Here is an 18,945-nt window from a genome sequence, read left to right on the forward strand (position 1 = left end):
AATGCACTAGGCATTAAAAGATAACACGTTCGCTGGAAAAGGAACTGCGTTGGCGACATTAATGGAGTTTGAAGATGTGACTATAACATTTGGAATGATGATTGACCAGCCAACATCACCATATGGATTTGATGTTTAATGTCATTGAAAACGATACGTGGTTTTGTTGGAAGATAAAAAAAAAAAGAAACAGATTAGGTTAACAAGGCAAGAAAATATGTGTTTTTGCAGAATTTATTAAGATGTGAGAAACAATACCACAGTCTTTGTAAATGTTGGAAATCAGCTCTCCGATTGTGAATTGCGGCCTACTGAGTATGCTGATTGGGTATTATGTCCTTACCTAAATAAAATACCTTGAAACTGAAATACGAGTGGATGAAGTCTTGGATGCGTATGGTAGTTATAGCAACAAATGGTCAGGATATTCTATCTTATCCACCACGTAATGTATTTCAAGTTCAGCACCAAGTTCACATTTAGAGGCAGACACTAAAATCATGGTGCATGTGTCTGATGCAGTGAAACACGCACTTAAACGAGTCATGATTCGAACAGTCGTTAATGATGATGTTGTCAATACTGTTTCGCTATTCCGTGACATAGGGGTAGACGTTGTGTTTGGGAGGGCAAAAAAGACTTTGGATTAATATCTATCAATGGCCTTACAAATGCACTAGGCAATGAGTGATCTGGGTGATCTGAAACACTTATTGTTATCCATGTCTTTACCTGTTGTGATATGGTTCTCTCTTTGCTTGAAAGGGGGGAAAAGACTATGTGGGAGACTTGATTGCATTTGAAGATGTGACTTTAACAAAAAGAATGATGATTAATCAGACTAAATCACCGGGGTTTTACTGTAAGATCGCACAAACTTAGCAGATGGGTATAACATGGTTAACGAAGCAAGAAAATAACTATTTGCGCAACAGGGACGGCTTTTCGAGGCTATTCCCTCAACTTGGTCTTGTCTTTTCCAGCATGTAAATAATGCAATATACTTAGGCAGGTGTTTAGGGAGACGAGCTTGGGATTGGCTCTTATGCTACCCACTCCAGGCGGGGACAAAGAGGATAACTTTTGAAAAACTTTTTTTGAGGCCTCATCATTTTGTCAAAAGCTTATACATTGTGGATGTAAGAAAGGATTCCGCGGTCATTTTTAATGTGGAAAATCGGGTATCCCGTGCACTGCGATGTGTGCATGTCATGGTGACTGTGAATAAACATGTATTCTTGGTCAAATAGTAATAATTTTAAATAATTTTTAGTACTATAGTGATTTTATTTTGTTTTAATCAATCTATCCAAAACTCTAAATCGAAGAAATAGATTGAAGACTCATCTTTGAAATTTACGTCATATTTTTAACCGGAAGTGTCAACTTTATATCTAAATATTTACAACATGCTAGAATAAGTGGTTTTGAGGATAACTTTAAGCCAAAAGTTTAATGACCAGCACAAAATAAAATCATTTCTTTACATATTGAAAAAAATGAAAATTTGAATAAAAAATTGATATTTCTCTGTCCGCCATTTTGGATATACCCGGAAGAAAGGGTTTTTAAGACATATGTCTTATGCATTGTATCCATCAGAAACACCAAAGAAAGGTTCATACACAATGTAATGATAGTAGCAATACGTTAAAACACATTTCAGTTACCCTCCCTAAAAAATAAGCTTATTTAAGTACAATGTCAGCCATATTGGATTTTAACCGAAAGTGGGGTTTCTGAAGACATCTTATCTATTTAATTTATCCAAAAGTAGTAAAAAACAAAGGTCTGTACCAAATATTATGATAGTAGCATGATAAAAACACATTTTTACACGCTAGCCTTCGATATTGGGCTGATTTAAGTATGACGTCCGCCATTTTGGATTTTACCGGAAGTGAGACATTTTTTTCAAATGCCTCCCTATCTGAAATAAAAGAGTAATAGTTGAGGAAGGTCTATGCCAAATTTCATGCTTGTAACAGGATGTGCACAATTCGTCTGAAATATGCTTGTAGCCGCCGGACTATTTCTACGATATCGTAAAAATGAAACGGAGTTTCAATTGCAAATTGAAAAAAAAGAGATTACTTTGCATTAGACGGACACGTCAAGTCTAATTAACAGTGATACAATGCATCTTCTAATGCCATTCTTTTAGATTCATGATTTTCATTTGACAAATATTTTCAATGTTAGATTTCACATTCTACTAGTCTTTAACCATGGTAACAAAGGAAAGCCACATTTTTTTATATGCAATGTTTCAAAATGATACTAAAAAGACACATTTTGTGCCACAAAAAGTTTATAAAGAAATGTACAAAAAGTATAAAAACGTCAACGCGTTGCTAGATAAATTCAATTTAAATTGAAATAAAATGATTCGCTGAGCGCAGCCTGATACGACCGCAGAGGTTTAACCCTGAACAGTTGGGGCAAATTTGGACACAATATTCAAGCTTGATACTGTCTGAATTTGGATTGTGATCAAATTTTTGACATAATATAGGTTTTTGACACAAAATAAATGTGGTCAAAGATCTTACAAATCTATTGCGCAATACTGTGCAATTGAATATTTCTTTTTTAAAATTTAAAAAAAAATTGATAAAAAAATCCACCCTTAAACTTTTTGAACCCTCCTTAACCTAAACTCAATTTTCTAATTCTCTTTGTTGTATTGTTCCCTGTAGTACAATTTTAGAGAGATCCATACACTAAAACACAAGTTATTGTCTGGAATCTAGAAAAATGCTTGTTTTTGGTCCCTTTTAACAAAAAAAACATAAATTATGAATCCCCTAAAAAGATTTGAAAAAAATACCCCACCCCTATTCCAACCATCTTGAAACCCCCCTTTGAGCAAAAACCCCAAAACTCAATCCAAGCCTTTCAATTGTAGTATAGAACACTGGTATGGAACCTTGTAGTACAATTTCAGAGAGAACCATACACTTAAACAGAAGTTTATGTCTGGAAACTTGAAAAATGCTTCTTTTAGCCCTTTTATGGCCCCCTAATCCCTACTTTTTTGGGGGCAATGAACCCTAAACTCAATCTAAGACTTTCCTTTGTAGTATGGAACCTTATAGTACAATTTCAGAGAGATCCATACCCTTAAACACAAGTTATTGTCTGGAAACCTAGAAAAAGCAAGAAACTGTTCCCAGTACACTGATGCCCAACTCGCATTATCATTTTCTATGTTCAGTTGACCGTGAAATTAGGATAAAAACTTTTATTTGGCATTGAAATTAGAAAGATTATATCATAAGGTACATGTGCAATTAGTTTCAAGTTGATTGGACTTCAACTTCATAAAAACTACCTAGACCAAAAACTATAACCTGAAGCGGGACGAACGGACGTACGGATGTACGGACGTACGGACGAACGAACGAACGGACAGACAGACGGACGAACGGACGTACAGGCAAGACAACATAATGCCCCTCTTCTATCGTAGGTGGGGCATAGAAAAGCTTGGGTTTTTTGCCCCTTTTTGGTCCTCAATTCCTAAACTGTTAGCCCCATAACCCCTAAAATAATTCCGAAAATTTTACTTTGGGCCCCTAATTCCCAAACGGTTGGGACCATCATCCCCAAAATGAATCCAAACCTTCCTTTTGTGGTATTTGCCCTTCTTAAAAAAATCAGAGTTCCATTCACTTAAACTTAAGTTATTGTCTGGAAACCTATGTGTTTTCGGACGACGACGCAGGCGACGACGACGACGACGCAGACGACATCATACCATTATACGATCACAAAATTTTTTTGCGGGCGTAAAAAAACTATGGTTTACTAAGGCCAAGTTTGAAATACAATCAGTTATCGCCTAATTGTATTAAAAGTTATATTGAAGTAATTATTTATACATTATTAATTGGGTAAGCATTAAAGAGAGTTTATCGTCTAGTGGTTCCCAAAATGCCAACTTTCAATTTGTATAAGACTAAATAAAACGATTTGTGGACTGAAATGAGCTGCTTTAATCTTGTGGTCCATCATATTACACAATTACAATATTGTTTTCTTAACATAGCCGTTTAAGGATGAAATATGTCAATTATAAAAAAAATTGAAGTAAAGTCAGGTCGAGGTGGGAGTGTAATGGCCATACCGCCCTTTATTTATTGAAAGTTTTCTTTTTGCTCTGTGCAATTGTTTGTACTTTGTCGGCTTGAAAAAATCACTATGTTGACCTAACTTTCTCCTCAACTTGTGGTTATGCACTCATGCAAATGCAAATGTGATATCACTTTCCTAATGATGTAAATTTGTTTGATTATTCATTCTAATAGAGATGCGTGTATTCATTCATTTTGGTGCAAATTGCACATATATAGCATTTTTTACAAATCATTATACATTCTACACAACCAAGGAATATATTTGATATTTTCAGTCACACAGATGTGTCAGGAACACTGATTATCTAACTGTTTTTACAATAATAATTCACATGCTTGTTTGACAACTGATACAATAAACATTTTTGAAGAATCCTGACAATTAGGTCAGGGCAGATAATTTTTGTCAGACAAACATTATTGAGCCTGTTGTTCAGCGGTGGTCGTTTGTTTGTGTGATTTAGAATTATCTTCTTTTTTTCTTTTTTTGAAGATCTTTAGACCGTTGGGTTTCTTTTCTGAAGTGTTTTACACTAGTCATTCTGGGATCCTTTATAGCTTGCTGTACGGTGTGAACCAAGGCCTCGTGCTGAATGCCGAATTATATTGACCTATAATTGTTTACTTTTTACACCTTGGGACTTCGACGAAAAGTTGTCGCATGGGCACTCATGAATGGGCGTCAAGTTGGTTACCTATTCCCTATTCCCTATTCGTTACCTATTCCCTATTCCCTATTCATTGCCTATTCGTTACCTATTCCCTATTCCCTATTCGTTGCCTATTCGTTACCTATTCCCTATTCCCTATTCGTTACCTATTCGTTACCTATTCCCTATTCCCTATTCGTTACCTATTCGTTACTTATTTGATTTTTAATATCCTTCCCCCTTTTTAATTATGGCATGGAATAGTTTAATATGGCTGCCGTTACCATGGAAACGGCACAATTGTGAAAAAAATGAGTTTTTGGTTTTTGGTGAACTGTTTGGATATGCTTCAACTTAGAATCATCATATTTTAAAACAATGTAGGTGCCCACTATATACAGGTGTTGGATGATTTTGGCGATCATTGGAACTACTATGTTGCCATGGAAACTACACCAAAATTTTCAAAATTCTAAAAATGCTCAAAACTTCATGAAACTTCACAGTAATGATGAGCAACATTGGAGTTGGAATTTCCAAAATAGGTCTTGTTACCATGGAAACAATGCAAAAAGGTAAAAAATTTCAAAAATAAGAATTTTTCGCAAACTGGATGAAACTTTACAGGAATGGTAACTGGCATAGGCAGAGTTGGATTTTGAAGTTAGAATTTTCAAAATGGCCGCCGTAACCATGGAAACAGCAAAAATATCAAAAATTCAAAATGTTCAAACTTAATGAAACTTTGCAAAAATGTTACTAGACATCTGTAGATGCTCTCTTTGACTTTGGAATTGTCAAAATGGCTGCCGCTCACCTGGCAATAGAGGGAAGGGGTGCCTTCCGTTATTGCTAGCAATTACAAATCTAGTTGTTAATAGTCTTACATATGGTAATAGTTCTGAATTGGTTGAGGTAAAATGATCTTTTTATGACCTATTTATATGTGTTTGTGCTCAACCGATCCTTTTACTTCATGTTCGATACGCATTTGTTCCTTACTTGTTTTTTATACGTTCTACCTTTTAACTGCTTTATGTCCGTATGTTTGAAGATGGATCTTGGTTCGACGGGATGAAATCACCGTGTTAGCGCTTGCGTAAAAACGAAGATGTGGTATGATTGCCAATGAGACAACATTCCACATTAGACCAAAATGACACAGAAATTATCAACTATAGTTCACTGTACGGCCTTCAACAATGAGCATAGCCCAAACCGTGTAGTCACCTATAAAAGGCACAGACATGACAACCTCATACAATTCAAACAACAAAACTGACGGCCGTATTTCATATACAAAAAAATAAACGAAAATATGTAACACAAAAACAAACGATAACTACTTAATTTCAGGCTCTTGTCTAGGGACAGGCACATACTTACTGTATAATGTGGTAGAGTTAAACATGTAAGCAGGGTGTACATCGTTTCGGAGCATGCTATTACCTTGTTTAATTCGTTCCATCACTCGCTTATAATTCGCTTATAATACGTGTATCTTACGTTGCACCTTTTAAAACATGATTTTCAATTGTTTTGTTGTCTCTGGGGAAGATTTGGGCTCTTAGAGGTGATATAACTCTATAAGTGCATTTGTATCCGTTCCAGCGGTCGGATAATACCCTGTTAAATATTCGGTACTAATTCGCTTGTAAAAAGTTTGTTGTACGTTGCACCTTTTAGAAAATGATTTCCAATTGTGTTCATATCTCTGGTGGTAATAATGTGTTCTTATAGATGAAATACCCCTTGAAGCGCATATGTACTCGTTCCAGCGATCGGTTAATACCCTGTTACCTATTCGTTACCTATTCGTTACCTATTCACTTATAGTACGTTTGTTGTACGTTGCACCTTTTAGAAAAGGATTTTCAATTAAATTCATATCTCTGGTGGTAACAATGTGTTCTTAGAGATGAAATGACCCCATTAGAGCGCATGTACCCGTTCCAGCGCTCGGTAAATAACCTGTTACCTATTCGTTACTTATTCGCTTTTAATGCGCGGGGTATACGGTGCACCTTGAAATAAATAGTTTTTTAATTGTGTTCAGGTCTCTGGTGGTAAGAATGTGTTCTTAGAGATAAAATTACCCTATTAGCGCGCATGTACCCGTACCAGCGCTCGGTTAATACCCTGTTACCTATTCGTCACCTATTCGTTACCTATTAGCTTATAATACATTTTTTTATACGTTGCACCTGTTAGAAAAGGATTTTCAATTATGTCCAGGTCTCAGACGGTAACAATGTGTTCTTAGAGATGAAATGACCCCATTAGAGCGCATGTACCCGTTCCAGCGCTCGGTAAATAACCTGTTACCTATTCGTTACCTATTCGCTTTTAATGCGCGGGGTATACGGTGCACCTTGAAATAAATCGTTTTTTAATTGTGTTCAGGTCTCTGGTGGTAAGAATGTGTTCTTAGAGATGAAATTACCCTATTAGTGCGCATGTACCCGTTCCAGGGCTCGGTTAATACCCTGTTACCTATTCGTTACCTATTCGTTACCTATTCGCTTATAATACATTTTTTTATACGTTGCACCTGTTAGAAAAGGATTTTCAATTATGTCCAGGTCTCAGACGGTAACAATGTGTTCTTAGAGATGGAATGACCCCATTAGAGCGCATGTACCCGTTCCAGCGCTCGGTAAATAACCTGTTACCTATTCGTTACCTATTCGCTTTTAATGCGGGGGGAATACGCTGCAACTTGAAATAAATCGTGTTTTAATTGTGTTCATGTCTGATGGTAACAATGTGTTTTCTTAGAGATGAAATGACCCCATTTGAGCGCATGTACCCCCGTTCTAGCGCTCGGTAAATAACCTGTTACCTATTCGTTACTTATTCGCTTTTAATGCGCGGGGTATACGGTGCACCTTGAAATAAATCGTTTTTTAATTGTGTTCAGGTCTCTGGTAGTAAGAATGTGTTCTTAGAGATAAAATGACCCTATTAGCGCGCATGTACCCGTTCCAGCGCTCGGTTAATACCCTGTTACCTTTTCGTTACCTATTCGTTACCTATTCGCTTATAATACATTTTCTTATACGTTTCATTTGTTAGAAAAGGATTTTCAATTATGTCCATGTCTCAGGTGGTAACAATGTGTTCTTAGAGATGAAATTACCCTATTAGCGCTCATGTACCCGTTCCAGTGCTCGGTAAATAATCTTGTTACCTATTCGTTACCTATTCGCTTTTAAAGCGCGGGGTATACGCTGCAACTTGAAATAAATCGTGTTTTAATTGTGTTCATGTCCGGTGGTAACAATGTGTTCTTAGAGATGAATGACCCCATTAGAGCGCATGTACCCGTTCCAGCGCTCGCTAAATAACCTGTTACCTATTCGTTACCTATTCGCTTTAATGCGCGGGGTATACGGTGCACCTTGAAATAAATCGTTTTTTAATTGTGTTCAGGTCTCTGGTGGTAAGAATGTGTTCTTAGAGATGAAATGACCCTATTAGCGCGCATGTACCCGTTCCGGCGCTCGGTTAATACCCTGTTACCTATTCGTTACCTATTCGTTACCTATTCGCTTATAATACATTTTTTTATACGTTGCACCTGTTAGAAAAGGATTTTCAATTATGTCCAGGTCTCAGACGGTAACAATATGTTCTTAAAGATGAAATGACCCCATTAGAGCGCATGTACCCGTTCCAGCGCTCGGTAAATAACCTGTTACCTATTCGTTACCTATTCGCTTTTAATGCGCGGGGTATACGGTGCACCTTGAAATAAATCGCTTTTTAATTGTGTTCAGGTCTCTGGTGGTAAGAATGTGTTCTTAGAGAAGAAATTACCCTATTAGCGCGCATGTACCCGTTCCAGCGCTCGGTTAATACCCTGTTACCTATTCGTTACCTATTCGTTACCTATTCGCTTATAATACATTTTTTTATACGTTGCACCTGTTAGAAAAGGATGTTCAATTATGTCCAGGTCTCAGACGGTAACAATGTGTTCTTAGAGATGAAATGACCCCATTAGAGCGCATGTACCCGTTCCAGCACTCGGTAAATAACCTGTTACCTATTCGTTACCTATTCACTTTTAATGCGCGGGGTATACAGTGCACCTTGAAATAAATCGTTTTTTAATTGTGTTCAGGTCTCTGGTGGTAAGAATGTGTTCTTAGAGATGAAATGACCCTATTAGCGCGCATGTACCCGTTCCAGCGCTCGGTTAATACCCTGTTACCTATTCGTTACCTATTCGCTTATAATACATTTTTTTATACGTTGCACCTGTTAGAAAAGGATTTTCAATTATGTCCAGGTCTCAGACGGTAACAATGTGTTCTTAGAGATGAAATGACCCTATTAGCGCGCATGTACCCGTTCCGGCGCTCGGTTAATACCCTGTTACCTATTCGTTACCTATTCGTTACCTATTCGCTTATAATACATTTTTTTATACGTTGCACCTGTTAGAAAAGGATTTTCAATTATGTCCAGGTCTCAGACGGTAACAATGTGTTCATAGAGATGAAATGACCCCATAAGAGCGCATGTACCCGTTCCAGCGCTCGGTAAATAACCTGTTACCTATTCGTTACCTATTCACTTTTAATGCGCGGGGTATACAGTGCACCTTGAAATAAATCGTTTTTTAATTGTGTTCAGGTCTCTGGTGGTAGGAATGTGTTCTTAGAGATGAAAAGACCCTATTAGCGCGCATGTACCCGTTCCAGCGCTCGGTTAAAACCCTGTTACCTATTCGTTACCTATTCGCTTATAATACATTTTCTTATACGTTTCACCTGTTAGAAAAGGATTTTCAATTATGTCCATGTCTCAGGTGGTAACAATGTGTTCTTAGAGATGAAATTACCCTATTAGCGCTCATGTACCCGTTCCAGTGCTCGGTAAATAATCTTGTTACCTATTCGTTACCTATTCCCTTTTAATGCGCGGGGTATACGCTGCAACTTGAAATAAATCGTATTTTAATTGTGTTCATGTCTGGTGGTAACAATGTGTTCTTAGAGATGAATGACCCCATTAGAGCGCATGTACCCGTTCCAGCGCTCGGTAAATAACCTGTTACCTATTCGTTACTTATTCGCTTTTAATGCGCGGGGTATACGGTGCACCTTGAAATAAATAGTTTTTTAATTGTGTTCAGGTCTCTGGTGGTAAGAATGTGTTCTTAGAGATAAAATTACCCTATTAGCGCGCATGTACCCGTTCCAGCGCTCGGTTAATACCCTGTTACCTATTCGTTACCTATTCGTTACCTATTCGCTTATAATACATTTTTTTATACGTTGCACCTGTTAGAAAAGGATTTTCAATTATGTCCAGGTATCAGACGGTAACAATGTGTTCTTAGAGATGAAATGACCCCATTAGAGCGCATGTACCCGTTCCAGCGCTCGGTAAATAACCTGTTACCTATTCGTTACCTATTCGCTTTTAATGCGCGGGGTATACGGTGCACCTTGAAATAAATCGTTTTTTAATTGTGTTCAGGTCTCTGGTGGTAAGAATGTGTTCTTAGAGATGAAATTACCCTATTAGTGCGCATGTACCCGTTCCAGGGCTCGGTTAATACCTTGTTACCTTTTCGTTACCTATTCGTTACCTATTCGCTTATAATACATTTTTTTATACGTTGCACCTGTTAGAAAAGGATTTTCAATTATGTCCAGGTCTCAGACGGTAACAATGTGTTCTTAGAGATGGAATGACCCCATTAGAGCGCATGTACCCGTTCAAGCGCTCGGTAAATAACCTGTTACCTATTCGTTACCTATTCGCTTTTAATGCGCGGGGTATACGCTGCAACTTGAAATAAATCGTGTTTTCATTGTGTTCATGTCTGGTGGTAACAATGTGTTCTTAGAGATGAAATGACCCCATTTGAGCGCATGTACCCCCGTTCCAGCGCTCGGTAAATAACCTGTTACCTATTCGTTACTTATTCGCTTTTATTGCGCGGGGTATACGGTGCACCTTGAAATAAATCGTTTTTTAATTGTGTTCAGGTCTCTGGTGGTAAGAATGTGTTCTTAGAGATGCAATTACCCTTTATAGCGCGCATGTACCCGTTCCAGCGCTCGGTTAATACCCTGTTACCTATTCGTTACCTATTCGTTACCTATTCGCTTATAATACATTTTCTTATACGTTTCATTTGTTAGAAAAGGATTTTCAATTATGTCCATGTCTCAGGTGGTAACAATGTGTTCTTAGAGATGAAATTACCCTATTAGCGCTCATGTACCCGTTCCAGTGCTCGGTAAATAATCTTGTTACCTATTCGTTACCTATTCGCTTTTAAAGCGCGGGGTATACGCTGCAACTTGAAATAAATCGTGTTTTAATTGTGTTCATGTCTGGTGGTAACAATGTGTTCTTAGAGATGAATGACCCCATTAGAGCGCATGTACCCATTCCAGCGCTCGGTAAATAACCTGTTACCTATTCGTTACCTATTCGCTTTAATGCGCGGGGTATACGGTGCACCTTGAAATAAATCGTTTTTTAATTGTGTTCAGGTCTCTGGTGGTAAGAATGTGTTCTTAAAGATGAAATGACCCTATTAGCGCGCATGTACCCGTTCCGGCGCTCGGTTAATACCCTGTTACCTATTCGTTACCTATTCACTTATAATACGTTTGTTGTACGTTGCACCTTTCAGAAAAGGATTTTCAATGGTGTCCGTGTCTCTGGTGGTAACAATGTGTTCTTAGAGATGAAATGACCCTATAAGCGCGCATGTACCCGTTCCAGCGCTCGATAAATACCCTGTTACCTATTCGTTACCTATTCAGTTATCATACGTTTGTTGTACGTTGCACCTTTTAGAAAAGGATTTTTAATTCAGTTCATATCTCTGGTGGTAATAATGTGTTCTTTTAGATGAAATACCCCTATTAGCGCGTATGTACTCGTTCCAGCGCTCAGTTAATACCCTGCTACTTATTCGTTCCTTATTTGCTTTTAATGCACGAGGTATACGTTGCACCTTGAAATAAATCGTTTTTTAATAGTGTTCATGTCTCTGGTGGTAACAATGTGTTCTTAGAGATGAAATGACCCTATTACAGCGCATGAACCCGTTCCAGCGCTCGTTTAATACCCTGTTACCTATTCGTTACCTATTCACTTATAATACGTTTGTTGTATGTTGCACCGAATAAGTAACGAATAGGTAACAGGTTATTTACCGAGCGCTGGAACGGGTACATGCGCTCTAATGGGGTCATTCATCTCTAAGAACACATTGTAACCACCAGACATGAACACAATTAAAACACGATTTATTTCAAGTTGCAGCGTATACCCCGCGCTTTAAAAGCGAATAGGTAACGAATAGGTAACAAGATTATTTACCGAGCACTGGAACGGGTACATGAGCGCTAATAGGGTAATTTCATCTCTAAGAACACATTGTTACCACCTGAGACATGGACATAATTGAAAATCCTTTTCTAACAGGTGAAACGTATAAGAAAATGTATTATAAGCGAATAGGTAACGAATAGGTATCAGGGTATTAACCGAGCGCTGGAACGGGTACATGCGCGCTAATAGGTTCATTTCATCTCTTAGAACACATTCTTACCACCAGAGACCTGAACACAATTAAAAAACGATTTATTTCAAGGTGCACCGTATACCCCGCGCATTAAAAGCGAATAAGTAACGAATAGGTAACAGGTTATTTACCGAGCGCTGGAACGGGGGTACATGCGCTCAAATGGGGTCATTTCATCTCTAAGAACACATTGTTACCGTCTGAGACCTGGACATAATTGAAAATCCTTTTCTAACAGGTGCAACGTATAAAAAAATGTATTATAAGCGAATAGGTAACGAATAGGTAACGAATAGGTAACAGGGTATTAACCGAGCCCTGGAACGGGTACATGCGCGCTAATAGGGTAATTTCATCTCTAAGAACACATTCTTACCACCAGAGACCTGAACACAATTAAAAAACGATTTATTTCAAGGTGCACCGTATACCCCGCGCATTAAAAGCGAATAGGTAACGAATAGGTAACAGGTTATTTACCGAGCGCTGGAACGGGTACATGCGCTCTAATGGGGTCATTTCATCTCTAAGAACACATTGTTACCACCAGAGATATGAATTTAATTGAAAATCCTTTTCTAAAAGGTGCAACGTACAACAAACGTACTATAAGTGAATAGGTAACGAATAGGTAACGAATAGGTAACAGGGTATTAACCGATCGCTGGAACGAGTACATATGCGCTTCAAGGGGTATTTCATCATTATTTCCACCAGAGATATGAACACAATTGGAAATCCTTTTCTAAAAGGTGCAACGTACAACAAACTTTTTAAAAGCGAATTAGTAACGAATATTTAACAGGGTATTATCCGACCGCTGGAACGGATACAAATGCACTTATAGAGTTATATCACCTCTAAGAGCCCAAATCTTCCACCAGAGACAACAAAACAATTGAAAATCATGTTTTAAAAGGTGCAACGTAAGATACACGTATTATAAGCGAATTATAAGCGAGTGATGGAACGAATTAAACAAGGTAATAGCATGCTCCGAAACGATGTACACCCTGCTTACATGTTTAACTCTACCACATTATGTAAGTATGTGCCTGTCCCTAGACAAGAGCCTGAAATTAAGTAGTTATCGTTTGTTTTTGTGTTACATATTTCCGTTTATTTTTTTGTATATGAAATACGGCCGTCAGTTTTGTTGTTTGAATTGTATGAGGTTGTCATGTCTGGGCCTTTTATAGGTGACTACACGGTTTGGGCTATGCTCATTGTTGAAGGCCGTACAGTGAACTATAGTTGATAATTTCTGTGTCATTTTGGTCTAATGTGGAGTGTTGTCTCATTGGCAATCATACCACATCTTCGTTTTTACGCAAGCGCTAACACGGTGATTTCATCCCGTCGAACCAAGATCCATCTTCAAACATACGGACATAAAGCAGTTAAAAGGTAGAACGTATAAAAAACAAGTAAGGAACAAATGCGTATCAAACATGAAGTAAAAGGATCGGTTGAGCACAAACACATATAAATAGGTCATAAAAAGATCATTTTACCTCAACCAATTCAGAACTATTACCATATGTAAGACTATTAACAACTAGATTTGTAATTGCTAGCAATAACGGAAGGCACCCCTTCCCCCTATTACCAGGTGAGCGGCAGCCATTTCGACAATTCCAAAGTCAAAGAGAGCATCTACAGATGTCTAGTAACATTTTTGCAAAGTTTCATTAAGTTTGAACATTTTGAATTTTTTGATATTTTTGCTGTTTCCATGGTTACGGCGGCCATTTTGAAAATTCTAACTTCAAAATCCAACTCTGCCTATGCCAGTTACCATTCCTGTAAAGTTTCATCCAGTTTGCGAAAAATTCTTATTTTTGAAATTTTTTACCTTTTTGCATTGTTTCCATGGTAACAAGACCTATTTTGGAAATTCCAACTCCAATGTTGCTCATCATTACTGTGAAGTTTCATGAAGTTTTGAGCATTTTTAGAATTTTGAAAATTTTGGTGTAGTTTCCATGGCAACATAGTAGTTCCAATGATCGCCAAAATCATCCAACACCTGTATATAGTGGGCACCTACATTGTTTTAAAATATGATGATTCTAAGTTGAAGCATATCCAAACAGTTCACCAAAAACCAAAAACTCATTTTTTTCACAATTGTGCCGTTTCCATGGTAACGGCAGCCATATTAAACTATTCCATGCCATAATTAAAAAGGGGGAAGGATATTAAAAATCAAATAAGTAACGAATAGGTAACGAATAGGGAATAGGGAATAGGTAACGAATAGGTAACGAATAGGGAATAGGGAATAGGTAACGAATAGGTAACGAATAGGGAATAGGGAATAGGTAACGAATAGGCAACGAATAGGGAATAGGGAATAGGTAACGAATAGGTAACGAATAGGGAATAGGGAATAGGTAACGAATAGGCAACGAATAGGGAATAGGGAATAGGGAATAGGTAACGAATAGGTAACGAATAGGGAATAGGGAATAGGTAACGAATAGGCAACGAATAGGGAATAGGGAATAGGTAACGAATAGGGAATAGGGAATAGGTAACCAACTTGACGCCCATCACTCATGACACATTTTCTTATTTATATGTACACAAATCTCACATTGACTAATAAACCATGACAATGAGATCAAGGTCATATGGTACATGCTACACCTTACAATCATTCAAACCAAATGCAATTGACCTAATGAATATAATTATTGAAAAACAGAGTGAAACACATCAACTTAACATTGACCATTTAATAATGAAGACAAGGGTCAAGGTAAGATGAAACTTGCCTGACTAATATGTTCGCCTTAAAATTATTCCATACACCATATATTGTTGACCTACCGCGTACAGTTTCTGAGAATTTGACCTTGATCCATGAATTAAGGACGATGTCATGTGAACTCTGTCTGTCAGACATGTAACCATTGCAAGAAACCAATATTCCAAATTTATATAGTTATCCGCGAATACTCTTAACTAATGAGAAATTATTATCAAAACTAATTTTGTTTTCAAGCAGTCGCTAAACCATGAAATGAGGTGTAGGACAAGGGACAATGGACGTTTGTCATACAGTGCACAAGTGGTGACCTAATCTTTATATGCGATGTTAGTTTTGCACATATATCATAAATGTTACAATTAATTAGAGACAAAAATCATTAGAATATATAACATCGAATGGGTTATTTGTTTACTGTTTACAGCACTTTAAACTATTACATGGGTTTGTTTATAGCCGTATGCACTGTATACAAACCTTTCGCCAGTCTTTCTGGATATCATCAATGAATTGTTTTCCTTTTTCCTTTAACAAAAATATGCATCTAGGATTGTGACGTGCGTGTTCAGTCCATGCATTATCCTTTGGATCCCATTCTGCTAATCCCAGGTCACAACAAAAACATCGAACAATGTCATTTTCCCCTAGGGTTCAAAATAAGCAGTACACAATAATTAAACGATACAAACACAGAATGGACCCAGGCGTATATCAGTATAAAATTGTGAAATTTCCAAATATCATACTAAGTATTGCATATGTCTTAATTTGCAGATCTAGACGTAAAACCAAAATGACATTTTTTTTAGAGCTGCAACATTTTTTAATAATCCATCATATCAAATCTATGTTAGTTCTTGTCTAAACTATAAATATTAACTTCAGGTGCGGATCCAGAATTTTGAAAAAAGTGCCCTCTCGCAAACGAACGTAAATTGTTTTGTGTCGATTTAGATTGAAACTTTGTGCTTTTGTAAAATAAACATGTATAGCTAAGACCTCCATTTGAAACTATTTGATCACACATTTCGATCAAACTGACTTCTTAGTAACTAACAAACTACAAGATTAATATTTAATATAAATGGCAAATTGCACTTTAATATGTTTCATTACACTATAGAGAGACGGATTTATATAAGATCTTCTTATTTTTGAATCCTTGTATTTTATTGTATGATTGGCCACAAAAAAAGTATGGAACGGACATGACGGAAACAATCATTTTCAAGTAAAAGTCTTAAGATAAACTTACCTGTGTAAAAATACCCGGCTTCTGATAAACTATGAGGTGTTTGTTTGTGTGGGAACGGCCAATTTCCAAAAGATTGATATCTTGATGAATATGAATTATATTGAGGATACCTATATTCTGGTTCTGCTGGTGCCTGAATTCTAGATTGAAAACCGTCAATTGTAAGTTGACTATTCATAGCATCTATAGTCGGTTGGATTGAATGTTCCGTATAACTTGGATTGTTTGCAGAATCACAAACAGTAGACGTCGCTGTTTTGATGTCACTTGTTGGTTGTATGTTTGAATTGTCTAAATTTATCCCTCTTCTATCTGATGTATTAACATCATTGAAAAGCAATGGTTTTACAAGGGCTGTTGTCTGCATTACGTTGGTGTTTTGATGAGGAACAACAACAGACTCTGGTTGCCTTGTCAAATGGCTGTTTTGTTCGGATATACTGTGTTTAATATAAGAGTTATCATTTGGATTTATTGGACAATCACAACTGCTTCTTTGTTCTGGACTTTCAGGTGTGTCACATCGTTGAGAACGGGAGTACAACTTTACAAATGCACATTCTGGACTAATTCGTGCATGTGCTTCCTTTGGTGTTTCTTTAGGAAGCCACTTTTCGGGATTTGTTCGAAGTCTGCACTGAAAGCATTCCAAGTCGGTGTGATTGTAATAAAATCCAGCATCTGCTAACATTCTAGGCCACCACTTACAGCTGGAAATCGACCAATTTACGAAAGTATTTAGTCTTTCACCCGATGAAATTAATGGATTTATATCTGAACTAGCATTTTTGCTGCTGTCCCATATAAGGTCACTCTTTATATTTTTTTTACGACTTCCTCTGTTCTTCCTGGGAGTCGAAGGCAAAACTAGTAGAAATCGATGACTGTTAAATATATGAAACATCTCCCATATGTCATTCGTGTATTCCTTTTCAAATTTATTCAATGATATGGACATCCCACCTTCTTTTAAGAAATATTTAGAGACTAATGATTGTATACACTCATTGCCTCCATGAATGTCAATTGCTTGCCTACTAAACGAGTTTAATTCTTTCTTTGTCATTGTGTCCCTAGCTTTTGCCTGACAATAATTCTCAATGTTCGTATACATGGCGCTTTGTCGATATATGGAACTATCCAAGGTAAGCATTGATATTATCGAAACATTAATATCAGCTCAATATGTGAAATTGAAGTAGTCAAATTCCTAAAAAATAAATTTCATAGACTTTTAAGTTATAAGAAAACACTACAATTCCATAGCGACATCACTACTTATGATAAAATCTAATATTTCGAGTATACATAGCTACATTGTCTAAATTGTGAATAAAGTGACAGTCTATTTAGGTTAACGCTATATCTAATCCCGGCTTGCGATGAAACATTGTAAACACCGTTAATTGTCTATAAACAAACTGTTCCAATACGTTTTGTAGTAAAACAAGCATTCTGAGAGTATTACATGGCAATACATAGTTTCCTACCGGTTGCTCTATCTATGTCTTGTTATGGTGTATTTAAACTACATAAAAATATTAAGTCAGTACCTTCAATCATGACAAAAGAAACTGTTGAAAACTAATTATGAATGTGATTTTTTTTATGTCCATAGACCATAACTCTGCACAAATTCATCAGACCGGAACAAAATTCAAACTTGATCTGTAACTTGTCATAATAAAACTACAACCTAATTATAAAATTGATATCTCAAGAATTTAAAAAAAAAGTATGGAAAACTGATTATGTAAGTGAGTTAACACATGGCATAGGCGATGATACTCATTATTTTTATCCCTCGATAACACTCAGGATAAATTTCGATATCATGGCTTAGTCCGTGTGTAAGTTTCCAAGAAATAGATACGTTTTCAAAGGAGTAGGTCCAGTAAGACCCCTTTTTGGCCCCAAAATATAGTAGTTTTACAAAGTTGTTAAAATTACTATACTTTTAGTTATTTATTGGACAGAAGAATGCTTCTGCTACATAAATATGGGCTGTTTTTGACAATACAATGTACATATATCGAGAACTGGCACCATTAAGTCATGCTAAATTACTGAAATCTTCACAATTCTAGCATTATGGTTAAATTTTTGACGGTTTCCGTGTAAAACGAAAGTGGCCGCATTCGTGTTCATCCAAAATATTTAAAAGTAAGTTGTATTTGATGATAATACATAACATATATAAAGGTTGAGGATGAACACGGATGCGGGCACTTTCATTTTTGACAAAAAAACATCTTAAAAGTGACATTTTTCAGCATATTTGGTAGACTTTTCATATTTGAGCTTGAATCGGAGCGTTTTAAATGACTAAATTAGTTAAAATCTTTCACATGAATTAATTGAATCAAATAAAATAGACACTTAAGTGTTTAAAAAGTGGTCAACATATTTCGTCAGATGAACCTGAAATTTGAGGCCAAAATCGGTCCTTACCGGACCTACTACTTTGACAATTAGGCATTTATGATGCAGTTGAGTTATGTGGTTCGATTCAGACATAACGGATAGTTCACTCAGAGTTGTCGATATAACGGAACTATAAACAA

At 36.8% G+C, this 18,945-nt stretch overlaps 1 protein-coding gene across 1 annotated transcript in view; it reads right to left on the reverse strand.

Annotated features, from left to right (window-relative positions):
* Nucleotides 1-18,945, reverse strand: part of LOC143048638 (E3 ubiquitin-protein ligase XIAP-like) — a 28,031-nt gene that overhangs the window by 8,378 nt on the left and 708 nt on the right. Inside the window, exons 2-3 of the mRNA XM_076222425.1 lie at nt 16,382-17,591; nt 15,604-15,770 (exon numbers count right to left, since the gene is read on the reverse strand). Of these exons, the coding sequence (XP_076078540.1) occupies nt 15,604-15,770; nt 16,382-17,534 (1,320 nt within the window). The 5' untranslated portion in view covers nt 17,535-17,591. The remainder of the gene's footprint in view (nt 1-15,603; nt 15,771-16,381; nt 17,592-18,945) is intronic.

This window comes from Mytilus galloprovincialis, chromosome 10 (genome assembly GCF_965363235.1).
Source record: "Mytilus galloprovincialis chromosome 10, xbMytGall1.hap1.1, whole genome shotgun sequence".
Lineage (NCBI taxonomy): Eukaryota > Metazoa > Mollusca > Bivalvia > Mytilida > Mytilidae > Mytilus > Mytilus galloprovincialis.